The sequence below is a fragment of the Somniosus microcephalus genome, chromosome 24 (assembly GCF_052327205.1).
Source record: "Somniosus microcephalus isolate GS21.2 chromosome 24, FLI_Smic_1.0, whole genome shotgun sequence".
In the NCBI taxonomy this organism is placed as follows: Eukaryota; Metazoa; Chordata; class Chondrichthyes; order Squaliformes; family Somniosidae; genus Somniosus; species Somniosus microcephalus.
Genome location: NC_141010.1, coordinates 32,099,258 through 32,121,366, shown reverse-complemented (window position 1 = coordinate 32,121,366; position 22,109 = coordinate 32,099,258). Strand labels below are relative to the sequence as shown.

Sequence of the window (22,109 nt, the reverse complement as noted above, 5' to 3'; positions counted from 1 at the left end):
GTAAATGATGTCGTACTCGAAGGTGGAGAGCTCGATCCGCCACCTAAGAATCTTATCATTTTTAATCTTCCCCCTCTGTTTATTATTGAACATAAACGCTACCGACCGCTGGTCGGTAAGTAGGGTGAAGCGTTTGCCGGCTAGGTAGTGGCACCAGTGGCGCACTGCCTCCACGATGGCTTGGGCCTCCTTTTCCACGGAGGAGTGTCTGATCTCGGGCCCTTGGAGGGTCCTCGAGAAGAAAGCTACGGGCCACCCCGCCTGGTTGAGGGTGGCCGCCAAGGCGAAGTCAGACGCATCACTTTCCACTTGAAATGGAGTGTTCTCGTCCACTGCCTGTAGCGTGGCCCGCTCAATATCCTGCTTAATGCTTTTCAAGGCGGCGTGGGCCTCAGCAGAGAGCGGGAAAGAGGATGCTTTCAAGAGGGGGCGGGCTTTGTCGGAGTAGTTGGGGACCCATTGGGAATAAGAAGAAAATAACCCCAGGCACCTTTTCAGGGCTTTGGGAGTGTTGGGCAGGGGCAGCTCCCGTAGGGGGCGCAATCGGTCGGGGTCTGGCCCGATTTCCCCATTCTCCACCACGCTGCCTAGTATGCAGAGGCACGTGGTGTTGTAAACGCACTTGTCCTCGTTGTAGGTGAGGTTGAGTTTTTGTGCGGTTTTCAGGAACCTCTCGAGGTTCGAGTCGTGATCCTGCTGGTTGTGACCGCAGATGGTGACGTTGTCGAGGTAGGGGAAGGTTGCCTGCAAGTGGTGGTCATCGACCATGCGGTCCATCTCCCTCTGGAAGACCGAGACCCCATTCGTCACCCCAAAGGGGACTCTGAGGAATTGGTAGAGGCGTCCGTTCGCCTCGAAGGCGGTGTACGGGCGGTCCTCTGGTCTGATAGGGAGCTGGTGGTACGCTGACTTGAGGTCGATGGTGGAGAACACCCTGTATTGGGCGATTTGGTTCACCATTTCTGATATGCGGGGTAGCGGGTAGGCGTCTAGTAGGGTGTACCTGTTGATCGTTTGACTATAGTCGATCACCATCCGTTTCTTCTCGCTACCCCTTACCACTACCACTTGGGCGCGCCACGGGCTGTTGCTGCGTTCAATAATGCGCTCTTTCAGGAGCCTGTCTACCTCGGTCGCGATAAACCGCCTGTCCTCCCAGCTGTACCTCCTGCTTTTGGTCGCTATTGGCCGGCAGTTAGGGGTAAGGTTCGCGAATAGCGAAGGCAGCTTTACCTTCAGGGTAGCCAGACCGCACACTGTGAGGGGCGGCTGGGACCCACCGTACTTGAGCGTGATGCTTTGGTGGTTGCACTGGAAATCCAGGCCCAAGATCACGCTCGCACATAGGTTCTTCATGATTAATACTTTAAAATTATCATATACAGTTCCGTTAACGCACAATTGTACCGTGCAGTAACCCAGAATGGTCGATGTCTGGGTTTTGTCAGCCATAGAGATGGTACCCTGAGTAGGGACCACCTTTAGGGAGAGTTGTTGTGCCAGTTCTGGGTGGATAAAGCTCTCCGTGCTTCCACTGTCAATTAAGCATTTAACCCGGCACCCGTTTACCTCGATGTCCACCATTGATCTGGATAGCGGGTGCGGCCTGGTCTGGTCCACTGTGACCGATGCCACTGTAGGGCCCTGATCGATACAAGATGGCGTCCACGCTGTCTGCTCACAAGATGGCGGACCCCACGAGGTCGGGCAAGATGGCGTCCAAGATGGCCGCTCCCACGGCGCACACGCGGCGGTGGCGGGTTTTCCGGCGGTTGGTTTTCCGGCGGGGTTCCCTCTGCACACCTTCCCGAAGTGCCCCTTCTTACCGCACTTAAAGCAGGTGGTGCCTTTCGCCGGGCACAGGTTTCTGGTGTGCTTTGGCTGCCCGCAGAAGTAGCAGTTGGGTCCCTGACGCGTCGCGGCTGTCGTAGGGCTTCTGGGGGGAGAGCGGGGCCCAGCCGGTGTCGGGCTGTCGGGCGGGGAAGATGCCTTCCAAGATGGCGGCGCCCTCGGTGCACACGTGGCGGCGTGGACGGCGCGGGCTGAAGAGTAGGCGTCCGAGTTTCTCTGGGCCACATCCAGGGATCGCGCGGTGTCCGCAGCCTGTTTCAGGTCCAACCCCGTTTTTTCCAGCAGTCTTTGCCGGATGTAAGTGGAGCTGAGGCCTGCGATGAAGGCATCGCGAACAAGCTCGTCAGTGTACACTGCGGCTTTTACATCTCGGCACTTGCAGTCTTTGCCAAGCATTTTCAGGGTGCTTAGGAACTCCTCCACCGATTCCCCAGGTCGCTGTGCGCGGGTAGCGAGCAGGTGCCTAGCATACACCTCATTCGTAGGCTGCTGGTAATGCGCCTTTAAGATGTCGCAGGCGGCCAGGTACATCTCGGCGTCTTGGATGAGGGGGTAAACCCGGTGGCTTACCCAATTCCGCAGAATTCCGAGTCTCATCCTCGCAGCGTCCGTAGCGTCTTTGACGGCTGCGGAATTGTCCAGGAAGAATTCCATACAATCAAACCAGTGTCCGAAGCGTGCTGATGCGTCCGGAGCATGTTGATCCAAATCCAAACGTTCGGGTTTCAGGAGTTGATCCATAGTGTTGAAAAATAAGTTAATAAAATTGATGTGCCTCAATAATTCCGAGACTCGAAGTTAGCAGAACAAAAACAAGGCTTTTATTAACTTAGAAAGTAACACGTAAGAGAGAGAGATGTCTTCCTTCTGGAGACTGAGGCCAGACTGAAGCTAGCTTACAAACAGGGCCAGGTATGGGCGGAGCCCTACACACAGCACATTCCAGTATACAATACAGCACATTCCAGTACACAATACAATGAGGTCTGGGGGAAGGGAAATGACACTGAAACCGATCTCAGTCACAGGCAGTGGTGAATGGAATATTTCATCACACCCAAAATAACCGATCAAAGTGCACAAAAGGCAGTAACTTACCTTTATCATTACAATGCAACAGTTTAACCTTTGCCCCTTTTCCATTATTAAAAGTGAGCACACCACATAGCTGTAATGTTCCAGGCCTCTGCTAGTGCTTCTCCCAGGCACTTGGTGCACAAGCTGGCTATGTTGAAACCTATATTCATCTCCACATTTTTTTACCCATGTGTGGGATGGGGGAGAAGGGAAAATGAAAACACATTCTCCATGTACACTGCAATACCCACAAATACAATCTTCCATAGTTGTTATAATTGTCACAAAAATGCTCCCAGTCATAGCCAATTTACCTATTTAAGTATTAGCCTGAAACCATACCTTAGTTTTTTCTTTTGTCAATCTTGGCCAAGCTTTTTTACCATCAATTTTCCTCATGAAGAGAGTTATAGACCTATCTGAACGCTTGTGTCTCGAATCCTGTCAATTGAAGGAAAAACAAAAGTGACTAAACCCCTAAGAAAAAGATGCCTAAATTCCTATGACACATGATTGCAGAATACCGTGCTGCTTTATTGCAAGTTATGCATGTGTTTACCGATCACCTTTGACACTATTTTATGGCCAAGACAACTTACATAGAAAGCTATGTTCAGCTATGCATTTCACTATTCCGCTGTCTGGACATATGTGGCCTAGAAATTAGTTTGGACTTAGTGTGGAGCGGCCTAACCAGTGGTTGTTAAAGCGAGCGCTGGAGGCCAGTCCGGAAACAGCACGGGTAAGTTTTCTAAATGATTTCTGTGGGGCCAGGAGGAGCATGAATGCTGGCAGCTCGCCAACATTATGTAGATGAGGCCCAACCATGAAAATGGTTTGTGTCTCCTGCTGGTGCTCCTGGACAGTCGCAGTGGGCATCCTGCCCACCTAACTTACACCAGTGTTGCAAAAATCACCCTCTCCCCTACAAGGCCAGAAAGTGCAAGAAGTGGATGTAACCACATTAATGCTGAGCTAAAGTATACTAATCACATTAACGTACCTACAATAACCGATCAAGACATATATGGCCTAAAAATTAGTCTGGACTTGGCGCAGCGTGACCAGTGCGTGCCAGAACCCAGAGGCTGGCGGATTGATGGAAATTAGTCCTTCAGCCTCATCAACATACTCGGTGTGAGCAACTAGTGCTGGTTGCACCTTCGCAAGTAGCTCGCCTGAGCACAGGCATCAATGACGGGCAGCCTGCCTCGCCAGCAGCAGTCCTCAGGTATCTCCTAGGAGGTGGGAATTATAGCCAGTTACCGGGGGGGAGGGGGGGGGGGGGGCGGTGGGTGGGTGGGTGGCTGATCGTAACTCCTGTGAGATCGGATGAGCATTCCTGCGCCTTCTGGCAACACAGGATTTCTTTATTTTATAAACTTACCTGCAGTTGGCAGTCACAGGGACCGCGGAAGAATCCGACGCCTGCCCCACTCATTGCCGACTAATTTCTCGATGGGGTCCTTCAACAGGCAATAGGCCCCTAAATTTACATATTAAAGGGCCCAAGACCTGTTTGAGGTATCTGCCCAGTGGGACCATCACCTGCGCAGATTGGGCACAGGCCATCCCACTGCTAAATTGGCATGTTTCTACCAATTCTACCCCATATTTCAGCTGGTCTCCAAGACCAACGCAAAGTACTGTTTTCAATTTAATGACAAGCGAGGTCTCATGGAACTTCCCAAGTTAACACCTGGATCGTTCAGTGTACTTAGCTTACCCATATATAGATACGCTCAAGTCTGTGCTCCTTGGACTTGTGGGAGTGAAGATGGGGGCCAAGTCAGGAAAATGAGGTTTGAGATACAGTGAGGGTTTTGCTGGGATGAAAGCCTGGAAATTGTTGGTGAGGAAGTGGTTAAGCAAATCAACAGTAGTAGAGGTATGGTGATGAATGGAGGGCCAAAGGCTAGGCAGTTGGGAGTTGGAGAGTGTGGTGGTAAACAACTTGTTGGGGGTGGGGGAGGGGGCAGGACGGGGAAAGTCTTTCAGGAGCAAAAGCAGAAGGTAGTGGGATTTAAGAGGTGGGAGGGACATGGGTGGTACGAGATAGAAGGAAGTGGTTGAAGACAGCTTTGACGGTGAAACCACTGGAGTAGAGAGGCCACTGGAGATAATGTGGTTGAGGGGCTGGCCTTGAATGTGGGTAGGAAAGTTTATGCGGAGGGAGAAATTTAGGGAGAATGGAGGACAGTGAAATTTGAAGGAGAGCAAGGGGTGCTGAGGAGAAGATGCCAAGGATGAGGAGTTGCTCAGTGCAGAGGCCGAGGAAAGAATGGAGAACGTCTCATGAAAAACTCAGATGGGCACGCCTGAAATATGCAAATCTAAAAAGCTATTCTCCGATGTCTACACATGCACACTTTCCAGCAAGGATTATTGGAAAGCAACAAGAGCAGGAAAGCGAGATATTTTTCTCCTTCTTAGCCTAGAGGGCCCAAGGTCAACTGCACCAGCTCAAGACCAACTAACTCAGCAAAGGAGCTAAAGTTGGACCTTCTGGTTTGCGTAGCTTAGCATCACACCAGACAGTGCCTTCAATCACTAGGCCAGCAGTGGGATTGACTTTGATCTATCTTAAAACAATCTGGATTTAAATAATTGAGTCAAAGCAATAAATTTCACATGACCCAGAATTGTAGTGCCACTGAACACATGCCTGAAGGACATGCCTTAGACTATCAATTTATCCAGGTAATATTGACGTTTGTCCACAAGACATCTACTTACATTTGGCTCCACTTGGCTATACAATTCAATGTTATTGTAGAGTTCTGTGTTATCTGCTGTTTTGCAACTGTTGAAGTTAAAATAAAAAAAGCCAACAATTATATTAATTCATATTCTCTCAAATATGTAGATGATTACTTGCATTCACAAGCTACATATTTTATTTTCCACAAATAAAGTTGCCTTTAGTAGTCTTCTAGTCATCAGCAAAGTGATGGAAGGCATCGTCGACAGTGCTATCAAGCGGCACTTACTCACCAATAACCTGCTCACTGATGTCCAGTTTGGGTTCCGCCAAGACCACGCGGCTCCTGACCTCATTACAGCCTTGGTTCAAACGTGGACAAAGGAGCTGAATTCCAGAGGTGAGGTGAGAGTGACTGCCCTTGACATCAAGGCAGCATTTGACAGAGTGTGGCATCAAGGAGCCCTAGTAAAACTGAAGTCAATGGGAATTTGGTGGGGGGGGGGGGGGGGAAGAGAAAACGCTCCACTGGCTGGAGTCATACCTAGCACAAAGGAAGATGGTTCTGGTGGTTGAAGGTCAATCATCACAGCCCCAGGACATCGTTGCAGGAGTTCCTCAGAGCAATGTCCTTCTTCTGCTGCTTCATCAATGACCTTCCCTCCAACATACGGTCAAAAATAGGGATGTTCACTGATGACTGCACAGTGTTCAGCGCCATTCACAACTCCTCAGATAATGAAGCAGTCCATGCCCGCATGTAACAAAACCTGGAAGATGTTCAGGCTTGGGCTGATAAGTGGCAGGTAACATTCGCGCCACAGAAGTGCCAGGCAATGACCATCTCCAACAAGCGAGAGTCTAAACACCTCCCCTTGACATTCAACGGTATTACCATTGCCGAATCCCCCACCATCAACATCCTGTGGGTCACCATTGACCAGAAGCTTAACTGGACCAGCCACATAAATACTGTGGCAACAAGAGCAGGTCAGAGGCTAGGTATTCTGTGGCGAGTGTCTCACCTCCTGACTCCCCAAAGCCTTTCCACAATCTACAAAGCACAAGTCAGGAGTGTGATGGAATACTCTCCACTTGCAGCTCCAACAACACTCAAGAAGCTCAACACCATCCAGGACAAAGCAGCCCCTTTGATTGGCACCCCATCCAGCACCTTAAACATTCACTTCCTCCACCACCGGCATACCGTGACTGCAGTGTGTACCAGCTACAAGATGCACTGCAGCAACTCGTCAAGGCTTCTTTGGCAGCACTTCCCAAACCCACAACCTCTTCCACCTAGAAGGACAAGGGCAGCAGGCACATGGGAACACCACCACCTCCAAGTCACACACCATCCTGACTTAGAAATATATCACCGATCCTTCATCATCGCTGGGTTAAAATCCTGGAACTCCCTCCCTAACAGCACTGTGGGAGTACCTTCACCACACGGACTGCAGCGGTTCAAGGCGGCGACTCACCACCACCTTCTCAAGGGCAATTAGAGACGGGCAATAAATGCAGGCCTTGCCAGCAATGCCCACATCCCATAAAACAACTTAAAAAGTCATGCACAACTGCAATGAGTTCATTCAGGTCATAGCCAGAGTTCTTTCACCTCAAATCAAAATGAGCACAATTATTTTTTATCTCACCCTCCCTACCCTGCACCACAATCTTTGGAAAGTTAGGATCATCTAGCCAGTGTCCCCATGCCAGACTTCTTGTCCACCTCAACTGTATAGATGGCCAATGAACTGGGTGAACGCAGTACAAAGCAACAAGTTCAAATTTCTCTCTCTCTCTGAGAAGCACCTCACATCTGCTCCTCACAATATGATTGAAATTGAGAATCCACAGAGCTGAGAATAAGTCTTCCTACTCCATGACACAGAACATTGGAACTCCAGAACACTGTGCCATCTGGCTGCAGTTAAAATATTTAGTCTTAATCATCATTCACATTCAAGCTTTCTTATTAGGTAGAGTTTCAGGCAATATCTGTGGGTTAAGGTAAGCAGATCTCCTGGCAGGCGGACTAAAGAACAGCTCTAAAAGGGTCTGTCTACTAACTGTGGATCCTTCCACCCTCCCCACCCCCCTCCTCCCAGTGACAGCAGGTACACTAGGACAGGGAGGAGGACATTTGATGGCAGCTTAGTATGATATGTTATCTGTTCACCAATGCACTGTGCGAGTTCAAATTAGCATTTAAATATACATGTACCAGTGATCAATAGCTACAAAATAAATGAGTCACAGTAAACACAATGGTTTCTTACCTGAAGATCAGTCTGAATTTTTCAATTTTAACATCAACATCCTGGCTGTCTTCTACACAGAACACAACATACACATAGTTCTTACGGTCATACCACTGTGTCTTTGCTGACTGTCTGAAGAAATAAAATAAAAGTGAATCAAACTGCAGTTAGTCATTCACTAATTCATTAAAGCGTTAGCTTTTAAAAAGTAGAACCATAAAGAGGTAGGTGTTTATTTTAAAGTTTGAAGCTTTGGATGGTTACTTAACAGCTAAGTTGGGGGTGAAATTAATGAGAAGCAGGCATTGATCCCTTTATTTTAAATGCGTATTAACCCTTTGTAGGTGAACTTTGATAATCGGATTTTTTACCCCACAAAGCCATGAGTACCAATGGGCAGGGCATGCATCATGTAGGCTCCTCCCATTGGTATTGGACATGGTGGCCAATGATTCTTAACTCAACTACAGGATGCCACTCTGGAAACAACACAGTTAAGTTTTCTAAGTAACTTTTGTGGGGCCAGGAGGAGCAGGAATACTGTCAGGCCTGATCATGAATGTGTAACTTGTTAAGAGTAATATTTTGTTAACAGGTCCTTAATTAGAAAAAAACAAACAAGTTGCATTGATATGGCAACTTTATAATGTAGAAAAACATTCTGAGGCACGTCACAGAGGCATAAGTATTTTTTAAATGGACACTGAAACAGAGGTAAATATTAGGAGGGTGACCAAAAGCTTGGTCAAAGAGGTGGGTTTTAAGGAGGGGCTTAAAGGAGGAGAGGAAGGTGGAGATGTTCAGTGGTTCAGGGAGGGAATTCTAGGCCTAGGCTACTGAAGCGCAGCCAATAGTGAGGTGAAGGGAGGAGATGCACAAGAGGCTAGAGTCTGTAGACTGGGCAGTTGGTGGTGGGGGAAGAGATAGTAGGGCTGGTAATAATAACCTCTTCCAGCCCTACAACCCCCTCCGAATTCTCTTGTTCCTTTGGCTCTGGCCTTTTATGCATCCCCTTTGCCCCACCATTGGTGGCCTTGTCTTCAGCCATCTCGGCCCCACACTCTGGAATTCCCTTCCTAAACCCCTCCGCCTCTCCACCTCTCAGTCCTCCTTTAAGGCCCTCCTTAAAGCCTGCTTTTCACCAAGCTTTTGGTCACCCTATTTAGTATCGCCTTCTTTGTCTCAGTGTCCATTTTAGTCTGATTATGGCTCTGTAAAGCACCTTGGGTGATCTTTCCACATTAAAAGGGGCTATATAAATGCATGTTGTTGTTGGTGGAGGTTAGAGATAGGGAGAGACAAGGCCATTAAAAGATTTAAACGCCAGGTTGAGAAATTTAAATTTGAGGGACTTGAACCCACAACCTTCTGACTCAGAAGCAAGAGAACTACCAACTGAACCACAGCTGCAAGTCTGTAATTTGTGAGTTAACCGTTATAGATACGTATATCATGGATGTAGTATCATAGATAGTACAGCACATTACTAGGCATACGAGTTGCTATCATACCCTTCATTAATTTCCCTCCTTGTAAAGAATAGTATGTCCTCAGCTGAGCTTCCTCGCATGTTTGCAAGCACGCACGCTCAGATATCTGTTTTCCCTGGCTAAACAGCAATGTGAAGCCAGCAGCATAACTTAGTCTAATTGGCCTTAATATTGAACAGCCCAAAGCTAAAACAAAATACAGATTCTTACAAAAAGTGCAAGTTAGGTGCTACAAAACTGGAATTATGAATAAAATTAACAGGCATGTTTTCACAATGCAAGCACTGAAGTTTGTTATGATAGTTTTATTGTACATCATGAGGTCCTCCAATTTCACATTTTATGCTGAATTTAATCAAAACTCTAACAAGACATGAACTGTGCACTTACATTGTTTTGACACAATTACTTTACAATGGCAAAACAAGTGTCCGGCATCACATTATAAAAGATGCAGCTCCATAACACCATGAGCATGTGATACGCACTGGTCAAGATGTACAACGCAGATAACATCAACATACGAAACAACCTTTTGTGGTGTGTATTATGCTACTGCATTATTGATGTTACTAAGCTTGATGTAAATCTGTATGCATAGAGTGTAGAGTAAGACTGTTCAGTTACTATTTAGTGTAGGAAGAACATTTCGGCATGTCACCAGAACTGTAAACTCTTTACAGCCACAATTTAAATTCCAAAATCCAAAATCAGAGCTGGTACCAGGAAAATGTTACAAGATAGATTTGGAAACAGAAAAATAAATAAAGCAAACTCATTCAAACAAATGGAGCTGGGTTTACTTTTAGAACATAAGAACATAAGAAATAGGAGCAGGAGTAGGCCATTCAATAAGATCATGGCTGATCTGATCTTGGCCGCAAATTCACTTTCCTGCCCGCTCCCCATAACCCTTGACGCCCCTGTTTTTCAAAAATCTGTCTATTCAATGACTCAGCCTCCACAGCTCCCTGGGGTAGAGAATTCCAAAGATTCACAACCCTCAGAGAAGAAATTCCTCCTCATCTCCATTTTAAATGGTCGACCCCTTATTCTGAAACTATGCCCCCCTAGTTCTAGACTTTTAGGAGCAACAATGTTCATTACAAATGACAGTCACTTATTTAGGCTTACAAATCTGATGCGGCAACTAAAAAGTTCATACATAGCTACCAAGGTCAACAGTTATGTGGAATTTTATTTTAACATTAGTGGATCTCCTGTTGCAGTGCTCTGAAATCTGGAGCGTGCGTGTAAAGTTTATCTGCTAACCTGCCATTTAAAGACACTACTCAAGCATTCCCCCTGGAAATCCAGATAATTGCACTTGGTTGCAAGTTGCTCGGATCAATTGGTCAATAAATTACTTCTGAATTTCATGTTCCAGGTCAATGACTGGCTTTCAAAATACACCTGGCAGTACACCTTGAATTCTGTATACGATAAATGTGGCAAAATATAATCAAAGAACTATCACAAAAAATACATGTTGCTCCTTAGGTTGAGCCCAAGATCAGCCATGATCTTATTGAATGTTGGAGCAGGCTCGAGGAGCCAAGTGGCCTATTCCTGCTCCTATTTCTTATGTTCTTATGGTCAATTTGACATTATAAAGTCACACCTACCATGGACCACAGCGAGGTTACTCTAAAAGCTTTTCTTAAAAAAGGAGACAAACTTCCCGATTTACCAGTGTGTTCTGGAAAGTTTTGTGCACGAGCACAGGTGAGGCAGGAAAAACCACAATGAAAATCCGGAGTGAAGGAGAGCTTCTTTATTGGCCCACCAGGTCCCTTGATAGGAATAGGAGTCTGCAAACCAAATTACTCAGAAATCCATCTAAGTAGAGTTTTTTTTGTCTTAAATGGAATACACATTCACTCCCTGTAGCGATAAACGCTATTTACTCAAGCTCAGAGAATTTAGACACAGGTTGGCTGGAGTTGAGATTGAAGAATACCCCAGTGAATGCAGGCTGCTAGGGGTTAACCAGCTAAAGCAATTCAGCTTGCCACTGTAAAGCACTGGTATGACTCCTGCTGACTCTCCAGCTAGGGCTATCCAAATATTGGCTTGCAAGATTATCTGAAGCTGAATGGGAAGAATTCCAACTCCCATCGACATGTCTACCCCTCCACCTCCCTTTAGTTAATTAGGCCGGCTGATAAATCATAGAATCATACAGCACAGAGGCCAGTTCACCCATCATGCCCGTGCTGGCTCTTTGAAAGAGCAATCCAATTAGTCCCATTCCCCTGCTCTTTCCCCATACCCCTGTAACATTTTCATCTTTAAAGTGTTTATCCAATTCCATTTTAAAAGTTACTATTGAATCTGCTTCCACCACCCTTTCAGGCAGTGCATTCCAGATCATAATAACTCGCTGTGTAAAAACTGTTTTCCTCATGTCGCCTCTGGTTCCTTTGACAATCACCTTAAATCTGTGTCTTCTGGTTGCCAACCTGTAAAATATTGGAAACAGTTTCTCCTTATTTACTCTATCAAAACCCTTGATTTTGAACACCTCTATTAAAATCAGCCTGATGCACTATCAATTGCTACAAAAGACTGGAGATTGAGAAAGTAATAAACAGGCTTTTATTACCAAAGAACAGAGCATGCCTCTTGTGGTTGCCTGGTATCCAAAAGGGCCGGAGGCTTCTGAGCAGCGACCTTTATACCCAGCCATGAGGGTGGAGCCAGGGGCGGAGTCAGCTGAAGCATGCACAGACAAGTACAACAATATGCAAGAGTGAACAACAGTACTAACAACAGTGGTGAACAACAATACTAACAACAGTGGTTTACCACATTCACCCCTTGTTTAGAATTGAGTCCGGCAGGGTGAAGTGCACTAAAAATTCGTGTACTGAAGTCTATCAGGAGGCCTTGTAAGCCGTCCTGAGCGTCGCAGCAGCGGCGGTGATGGTGCAGCATCCAACGGTGAACCCGGTGTCTCGTTCAGAGGAGGTGTAGCAGGTGGCGGACCCTGGGGCTGCTGCATGCCGTCTACAGGGGTCAGAGCATGGGTAATGGGAGGTAGCGATGGTGGTCTCTCAGAGGCACCCGAAGGTGCGAGGTCTCGTGCGGGGACTGTGTCCTGGGGGTAGGCAGGAGTAGCGGTGGGTGGCGAAGAGGGTGTTTCAGGAGCACCTGCAGGTGCGAGGTCTCGAATGGAGACTGAGTCCTCCCGCCCGTCCGGGTACACCACGTAAGCATACTGCGGGTTGGCGTGGAGGAGGCTCACCCTCTCGACCAGGGGGTCTGCCTTATGGGTCCTCACGTGCTTCCGCAGTAGGACGGGACCTGGAGAAGTCAGCCATGTTGGTAGCGAAATCCCCGACGTGGACTTCCTGGGGAAGGAGAACATTCTCTCGTGAGGAATGGCATTGGTGGGTGTACAGAGCAGCGACCGAATGGAATGGAGCGCCGCAGGGAGGACCTCCTGCCAGCGGGAGGCCCTTAGATTTTAAGTTTAAAAGGACTGCCTTCCAGACTGTCGCATTCTCCCTTTCCACCTGGCCGTTACCCCGGGGGTTGTAGCTGGTGGTCCTGCTTGTAGCAATGCCTCTCGCGAGCAGGTACTGCCGAAGTTCGTCGCTCATAAAAGATGAGCCCCTGTCGCTATGGATATAGCTAGGGAAACCGAACAAGGCGAAGAGGTCATTCAGACATTTAATGACCGTGGTACTGGTCATGTCCGAGCAAGGGATGGCAAACGGGAAACGGGAGTACTCATCAATTATATTGAGGAAGTACACATTGCGGTCAGAGGAGGGGAGGGGCCCTTTAAAATCGATGCTCAGCCGCTCGAAGGGGCGCGTGGCTTTGATCAGGCTCGCTCTGTCTGGCCTATAAAAATGCGGCTTGCACTCAGCACAGATCTGGCAGTTCCTGGTCATGGTCCTGACCTCCTCGATGGAGTAGGGCAGGTTACGGGATTTGATAAAATGGAAGAACCTGGTGACCCCCGGGTGGCAGAGGTCATTGTGGAGGGTCTGTAGTCTATCAACCTGCGCGTTGGCGCACGTACCACGTGATAGGGCATCTGGGGGCTCATTGAGTTTCCCGGGCCGGTACAAGATATCGTAATTGTAGGTGGAGAGTTCGATTCTCCACCTTAAGATCTTGTCATTCTTGATTTTGCCCCGCTGCTTATTATGAAACATAAAAGCCACTGAACGCTGGTCAGTGAGCAGGGTAAATCGTTTTCCGGCCAGGTAATGCCGCCAATGTCGCACGGCTTCCACAATGGCCTGGGCCTCCTTTTCGACAGAGGAGTGTCGAATCTCGGGGCCCTGGAGGGTCCTTGAGAAAAAGGCCACGGGTCTCCCCGCCTGGTTAAGGGTTGCAGCTAGGGCAAAGTCGGATGCGTTGCTCTCCACTTGAAAAGGGAGGGACTCATCCACAGCGTGCATTGTGGCCTTCGCAATGTCTCCTTTTATGAGAGTGAAGGCTGCACAGGCCTCTGCTGTCAGGGGGAAGGAGGCGGACTTGATGAGGGGTCGGGCTTTATCCGCATAGTTGGGCACCCACTGAGCATAGTAAGAGAAAAACCCCAGGCATCTCTTCAGTGCTTTCTGGCAGTGGGGGAGGGGGAGCTCCATAAGGGGGCGCATTCTATCGGGGTCTGGGCCGATGACTCCGTTCTCCACTACGCAGCCAAGAATAGCGAGGCGCGTAGTACGAAACATACATTTGTCTTTGTTATATGTGAGATTCAGCCGCTGGGCCGTCCGGAGGAATTTCTCTAGATTAACGTCGTGGTCCTGCTGGTCGTGGCCGCAGATGGTGACGTTGTCTAGATATGGGAAAGTGGCCTGGAGCGCGTTCTGGTCAACCATCCGGTCCATCTCCCGTTGGAAGACAGAAACTCCGTTGGTGACGCCGAAGGGAACTCTGAGAAAGTGATAGAGCCGACCGTCAGCTTCAAAAGCTGTGTACTGGCGGTCCTCAGCCCTGATGGGGAGCTGGTGGTATGCCGACTTCAGATCAATCGTCGAGAACACCCGGTATTGTGCTATCTGATTGACCATGTCAGATATGCGGGGGAGTGGATATGCATCCAGCTGGGTGTAGCGGTTGATCGTCTGGCTGTAGTCAATAACTAGGCGCTGTTTGCCACCAGCCTTCACCACCACCACTTGTGCTCGCCATGGGCTATTGCTGCTCTCGATAATCCCTTCCTTCAGGAGTCTCGCTACCTCGGATTTAATGAAACCCCTATCCCCGGCACTGTAACGCCTACTTTTGGTAGCGATGGGCTTACAGTCGCGGGTGAGGTTAGCGAACAAGGAGGGGGGGGGAGACTTTAAGGGTGGAGAGGCTGCAAATGGCGCGCGGCGGGCGATTTAAAAACTGCTGGCTGCAGACTGTGAGAGGGGGGGAAGGGGTCCACCATACGCTAAAGTGACACTCTTAAGGTGGCACTGAAAATCCAACCCCAGTAGGACGGCAGCGCAGAGATGGGGCAGGACCAGAAGTTTAAAATTTTTGTATTCAGTACCCTGCACTGAAAAAGTCACCATACAGTAGCCACCGACGTCCGCTGACTGGGCTTTGGAAGCCATAGAGATGCGATGACGCGTCGGCAGGACCGGGAGAGAGTAACTGCGCACCGTGTCGGTGTGTATAAAACTCTCCGTGCTCCCGCTGTCAAAAAGGCAGGTAGTGGCGCGGCCGTTTACCGTAATGTCCATCATGGACCTGGACAGTTGATGCGGGAGAGATTGATCCAGCGTCACGGAAGCCAGCGTATGTTCAAGCGTGTCGATGCGGTCGTCCGATGAGGCGGTGGTGGAGTCCGGGTCCCCCGTAACCGAAGTCGGAGGCGTCCAAGATGGCAGACAAAATGGCGGCGCCCACGGTCCCGATCCCCACGCGGCTGGGGGAGCCCAAGATGGCAGACAAGATGGCTGCGCCCACGGTTCGCACGCAGCGCTGCTGGCGTTAGCGGTCTTCCCTTTGCAGGCGCTAACGTAGTGACCTTTCTTCCCGCAGCCGGAGCAGGTAGCATTCTTCGCGGGGCAGCGTGCTCTAGGGTGTTTAGCTTGGCCACAAAAATAGCATTTTTGTGCCTTGGACATCGCTGCAGCAGTCGGAGGTGGCGGTCCCATGGCCCAAGATTGCGGCGTCCACGGCGCAGGGCGATGAGGGGAGAAAGCGTCCATATTTCTGTGGGCCGCGTCGAGCGAGAGCGCGAGGGACACTGCCTTTGTCAGGTCTATTTCACCCTTCTCCAGCAGCCTCTGCCGGGAGTAGTCGGACCTTAGACCCGCAACGAAAGCGTCTCGTATCAGTCCCTCCGCATGTGCCGCGGCCGATACTTCCTTGCAGTCGCAGCCACGTCCGAGTACCCGCAGTGCCCGTAGGAAGGCTTCCACCGATTCCCCGGGCTGCTGTCTGCGAGATCTTAAAAGGTGCCTGGCATAGACCGTGTTAACCGGGCGTGCATACTGCCCTTTCAGCAGGTCGATAGCCGCCGCGTAGGTCGTCGCATCTTGGATTAAAGTATAGACTTGGTGGCTCACCTTCGAGGCCAGGATTTTCAGTTTATTTTCATCAAGAGTCACGGTCGAGGCTTCCAGATACGCCTCAAAGCAACGCAGCCATTGTGCGAATTTAGTCGACGAACCCGCTTCTTGGGGGTCTAGGTCCAGGCATGTTGGTCTGAGGGCTCGCAGCAGCGCCTGCTGCTCAGCGTTTTGCGCCATCGGTTGATCAGCATCCGCAGCCAACATTTAACTTTGGTAATAAAATTGATGCACTATCAATTGCTACAAAAGACTGGAGATTGAGAAAGTAATAAACAGGCTTTTATTACCAAAGAACAGAGCATGCCTCTTGTGGTTGCCTGGTATCCAAAAGGGCCGGAGGCTTCTGAGCAGCGACCTTTATACCCAGCCATGAGGGTGGAGCCAGGGGCGGAGTCAGCTGAGGCATGCACAGACAAGTACAACAATATGCAAGAGTGAACAACAGTACTAACAGTGAACAACAGTACTAACAACAGTGGTGAACAACAATACTAACAACAGTGGTTTACCACACAGCCTTTAACCTTTTCTGCTCTAAGGAGAACAATCCCAGTTTCTATAATCGCTCCATGTAACTGAAGTTTCTCATCCCTGGTAGCATTCTAGTAAATCTCCTCGGCATCCCCTTGAAGGCCTTGACATCCTTCCTAAAGTTTGGTGCCCAGAATTGGCCATAGTACTCCAGCTGGGGCCTAGCCAGAGCTTTAAAAATGTTTAGCCTAACTTCCTTGCTTTTGTACTCTTATGGGGAGAAATTCGTGTGTTTAGCACCACACGAGATGGCGCTAAAACACCGGTCGTCGCTGTACCACCATTTCTGTGTTGCTGGTAGCGCTGTCGCTAAACTCGCCAGGGACATGGCGATCATGACATCAGTGAGTGTGCAACACCACTTGGCGCCCAAACTCACAATTTTGTTTTGGCTATTGCAGTTACTGGCTGGAGAAAGCAATGACAGGTAGAGGTGGCGTGCAGCAGCAGGAAGCCGGCTCCAATGACGATATTTAAAGGGATCATCACCAATCATTCACACCTGACAGGGTTTTGCAGTATGAGTGGATGTGTGCTACTTCCTGCAACTGCAAGAGTTTTCTTTAGTTATTTCAAGGTTAGTTGTATCAGGGAGTCTTCTGGCAAGTCCAAAACTCCCTAATAATTTTTGACATGCTTCAAACTACAACACTTGCTAAAAGTCAAGGGGGCTGCACTGGCAGTCAACCTTGCCCTCCAGGATCTACAGCAGGGGCAGTGGAGTCATCGAGGAAGACGGGAACCTGCGCACAGAGGTAGGAGGAGGAGGGCCATCAGGGCTCTCAACAGGAGGCCTTACCCTCCTAGGGCCTTCCGACAGCACTTCTCCTACCTCCACTTAAGCGAGGAGCAGTGTCTTAGGAGGCTACGCTTCACCAAGGAGGGGGTCACAGATCTGTGCCACCTCCTGCAACCAGACCTGCAGCCTGAGAGCAGGGTGACCACGGCTCTCCTAGTGGCAATCAAGGTCACCATGACACTCAATTTCTTCACCAGTGGATCCTTCCAGTTTGCAGCAGGAGGCATAGCTAACATCTCTCAGCTCGCCGTCCAATGCTGCATCCGAGAGGTCACAGAGGCTCTCTACACTAGAAGGGACTGCGTTGGCTCCTCTCTCAGCCAAGCAATGGTTCCGCTGCCTTGACCGCTTGGGAGGAGCCCTCCAGTACTCAGCGGAGCGGGTGTCCCATTTCATGGTGGTCTGCTGTGTGCTTCACAACTTGGCCATCATGAGGCCGCAGCCCTTGCCAGCAGGGATTGCGGGACCACCTCAGGAGGGAGAGGAGGATGAGGAGCGAGAGGATGAGGAGGGTGAGAGGAGGCAGGCACCCATTTGTTCCCAAACGGGCTAACCGCGAGCGACTCATCAGACTCCGACTCGAATGAATGAAACCCCAGATTCCCATTGCACACCACATCATACCATCCCTGTGTCACAGAATATCACATCACTCTCCTGGGCACAGCTGAAATGAGACACGCCACAAACGATTCCAAACACAATTATTAAATTTACCAATAATCACAAGACATATAATTATACTTTTAACTAATCACCCTGGTGCAATCCCTTAGTGTCTGTCTTTTGTGTGGCTTTTCCTATTCTAGTGCCCCTACGAAGTGCTCATCACTACTTGTAAATGTTGCTTCTCCGTCCGCCTCTTCACTGTGCTGTTGGGGCAGCTTCGCAGCCTGACAATGAGGTGCTACAGCATTAATGCACCTTGCCTTTAAATAGTGGAACAAGCCTGTGGCAATCATGACTGTGAATTAGACCGTCCCCGATATTGGTCCATCTGTTCAGTGCAACGCCAATGAGCAGCACTTTTAGTGCTGAAATCATGACTAAAATAATGTTAATGAAGAGTGAGGACAAATTTTGCATCTTAACTAGATCATTTTCAGGTGGTGCAACTCAACCTCATTTAGTCTTAACACTGACACTATATCTAATTTCTAGCCTTATGTCTCTAAAAGTTTCCCCACCACCGACATTAGGCTGACTGGCCTGTAGTTGCCAGGTTTATCCTTCTCTCCTGTTTTTGAACATTCCTCTGGCACCACTCTTAGGAGAATTGGAAGATTGTGGCCAGAGCCTCCTCAATGTCCACCCTTACTTTCCTCAGCAAACTAGAATGCATCCCATCCAGACCAGGTGAGTTTTTTTTTACTTTGAGCACTGCCAACCTTTTAAGTACCTCCTCTTTATCTATTGTTATCCTATTTAATTTCTCTACTACCTCCTCCATTACTGTGACATTGGCAGCAACCTTTTCTTTAGTGAAGACAAATGCAAAGAACTCATTTAATACCTCAGCCATGCCCTCTGCCTCCTTTTTAGTCCCTAATCATCCCCACCCTTTCTTTGACTACCCTTTCACTATTTATATGTCTATAAAAGACTTTTGGGTTCCCTTTTATGTTACCCGCTAATCTATTCTCATACACGTTCTTTGTCCGTCTTATTTCCTATTTCAGTTCTCCCCTGTACTTTCTTGATTCTCTACTGAATTATCAACCTGACACCTATCATAAGCCTCCTTTTTCTGTTTCATTTTAATCTCCATATCTTTAGTCATCCAGGGAGCTCCAGCTTTGAATGCCATTCCTTTCCCCTTGTGGGAATGTCTCTAGTTTATACCTGAACTAGCTCCTCTTTGAAGGCCCCCCTTGCTCATTTACTGTTTTACCTGTCAATCTTTGATTCCAATCCACCTGGGCCAGATCCCTTTTCAACTCGCTGAAATTAGCCCTCCTCCAGTTGAGTATTTTCACATTTGATTTTTCCTTGACCTTTTCCATAACTACTCTAACCCTATTGTGATCACTGTTTCCCAAATGCTCCCCCACTGAAAAATGCACCACTTGCCCCATTTAATTCCCCAGAACTAGATCACAACTGTTTCTTTCTTCATAGAGTTGGAAACATACTGATCAAGAAAGTTCTCTTGTACACATTTCAGGAATTGCTCCCCCTCTGTTATTTTCCCAGTCTATACTAGGATACTTCTTGTCCCCCATTATCACTGCTCTAAAGTTCTTGCATTTTTCTGCAATTTTTCTACAAGTTTGTTCCTCTGTCTCTTTCCCACAATTTGGTGGCCTATAGTATACACCCAACAATGTAATAGCTCCTTTAATCCAAACAATAGATTCTGTCTTTGAACCCTCAAGTGCATCATCCCTTTCTAGTGCTGTAACAGTATCTTCGATCAATACTGCCACCTCCTCCTCCTTTTTCTCCTTCCCTATCTTTCCTGAATACATTGTAGCCAGGAATATTATTAAGTGCCTAGTCCTTCCCTTGTTTGAGCCAGGTCTCCGTTATTGCCACTATATCATCCCACGTGGCTACTTGTGCCTGCAGCTCAACAACCTTATTTACCACGCTCCGTGTATTTACGCACATGCACTCCAAACCCATCTTAGTCTGCCTCGCATTCTCCCCCCCCCCGTCCGATCTTGCCAGAAAGCATTAGCAACCTGAATAAAGCAGAACAGCTTCGCTCAGGTATTGGATTGCTGAGTCTGCCTCGAGGATCGACTTGGTTCCAATCTCCCATTGCCAGGCATCACCTTGCAGCCATTAATCCTCACACAGATCTTGGATTTGGAGTACACAACCCAGAGAAAAATCAAGATTCAACATGTATACCACCTCCCTCAGCTTCCAGCAGCTTCATGAAGACTACATGGAGAATTTACAGCACCTTCATGAAGACTACATGGAAAACTTACAGCATCATCTTGAAGGTCACAAAGAGAAGTTCAAATGCCAGCCATTCAGATCCCAACCCCCACAATCTAACTTCACCAGCACGTACACTGGATGAAGTGACACTTTAGAACCAAGTCATTAAAATTGTTAAACTTTTTGGTGGGGTTTAGCCATTGCTAGTGAATAAAAATTCACTTGGTTTTGATAGTTCATGTAAGTTTAAAACAACACGCTTTGTTCCAAATCACTATCGGCAAGTCTGGGACGTCTATTCTTCCTACATTATCATTACCGTTACATACCTGTACTCAGTTTCTTCTGATATAGACATGGTCACCTCACCAAATTCCTACCAAAAGAACGAAGCATAAAGTGGCAGATTGAACGGTTGGGAAAGTTTGCTGAGAGTGTGTCTGGTTCCAGTGTGTGAGACAGAAGCAGCTGCTGCTATTTTTAAACTGATTCCTCCCTTCAGGAATGTTTCTGTTTTCAACCCTGTGCTTTCCCGATGGTTCTCCTACCCCGCCTCCACCGCCGGTGTATTGCCAACAGCTGCCCTTCAACTCGCTCTTTCCATTGGTCTTGTTGGGTTGTCCATCATGGAAACTTTATTCCGAGCTCCTGGCAAAAATCAAAGCTCTTGCGTGTCTGGGAAATGTAGTCATCGACTGGGCAATGTCGGGAAGAATTGAGATCGACCGAGGGAGAACTAAGAGCTTTCTGTCATTTAAGAAGATGTTTAATTAGCAAGGACTGCTACAAGGCTCAATGTAGCAGCGACATTACCAAGTGCTTTAGTGGGGATAATACAGTGGGAACGACCAGTAACACAGGTAGAGGGGCAGTCATAAACTACAAAGACATGTTATCCTGTACACAACTTAACATTAATTACTATTAATCGTAACTATTTGCATATCTATTTTTGCCCATGGGGGTTCGTACTGAGAGCAGCCCCTTGTGACGGAGGAACTAAAATACTATGTTGACCAAGTTATTTGAACAGATGTGATCCCAACATTTAATCCATGCATTTTTTTAAAAAACCTTGCTTATAATTAGTGACACTGTTTTTCGTGTCAAAATTATCTCGGCTAGAACTCAAAGATTCTTGCTTCACTTTAATATTCTTGTACAAGGGAATTCGCCGTTTTTTTATTCATTCAAGAGATGTGGGCGTCGCTGGCAAGGCCAGCTTTTATTTCCCATCCCTAATTGCCCTTGAGAAGGTGGCCTTCTTGAAAGGGAATCACTGGTTCTTAGCGATGTCCCCTTTTCCCATTCCTGGAGAGACGGTCTTGGTGTGTGTTCTGTGAATGGCCAGCCTTCTTGTCAATCATACCAAATTATTATATGCCTCTCGGCTCCAATTTCTGGGTGGTGTTCATTAGACAGCCTTTAAAGCATTCTGGCGGATTTATCCACAAGATGACAGTTAGAGCTGGAAGTCGTCTGTTAACTAGGTGACCCTTTTGATTCAGTGATAGCTGTGGTCACCCCCATGAATTTAAGTCCCAGGTGCTTAAAGGAGGGGGAGGAGTCAGAGAGCAGACATAATTGGAGAAACTTAAAACACAGAAAAGTAAGTTCAATGATTTTGTTGTGAATTATGTAATTTGTTTGTGTTTATTATGTTAGAAAGATGTATGAGGTTATTGATAACACAAGATAGCAGCTGAAAAGGGTTGTCAAAAATATCTAAGGATTTCATTGCTTTCTATTCTCCTTGCTGGTTGTTTTATTGGTAGCCTTTTGCTGACTGCTCTTACATATGAACAAATGAAAAGGACAGGAAAAACCATTAAGAACATAAGAAATAGGAGTAATATATTACTCCCCAACACCGTGAGCTTTTATCTTGTGCAGTAACCTTTTATGTGGCACTTTATAGAATGCCTTTTGGAAATCCAAATACACTACATCTACTGGTTCCCCTTT

At 47.8% G+C, this 22,109-nt stretch overlaps 1 protein-coding gene across 1 annotated transcript in view; it reads right to left on the bottom strand.

Annotated features, from left to right (window-relative positions):
* Positions 1-20,781, bottom strand: part of aarsd1 (alanyl-tRNA synthetase domain containing 1) — a 110,286-nt gene extending 89,505 nt beyond the window's left edge. The window contains exons 1-4 of the mRNA XM_085966413.1: positions 20,474-20,781; positions 7,915-8,028; positions 5,665-5,731; positions 3,271-3,369 (exon numbers count right to left, since the gene is read on the bottom strand). Coding sequence (XP_085822539.1) covers positions 3,271-3,369; positions 5,665-5,731; positions 7,915-8,028; positions 20,474-20,502 — 309 coding nt within the window. The 5' untranslated portion in view covers positions 20,503-20,781. The remainder of the gene's footprint in view (positions 1-3,270; positions 3,370-5,664; positions 5,732-7,914; positions 8,029-20,473) is intronic.
* Between the last annotated feature and the right edge of the window lie 1,328 nt (positions 20,782-22,109).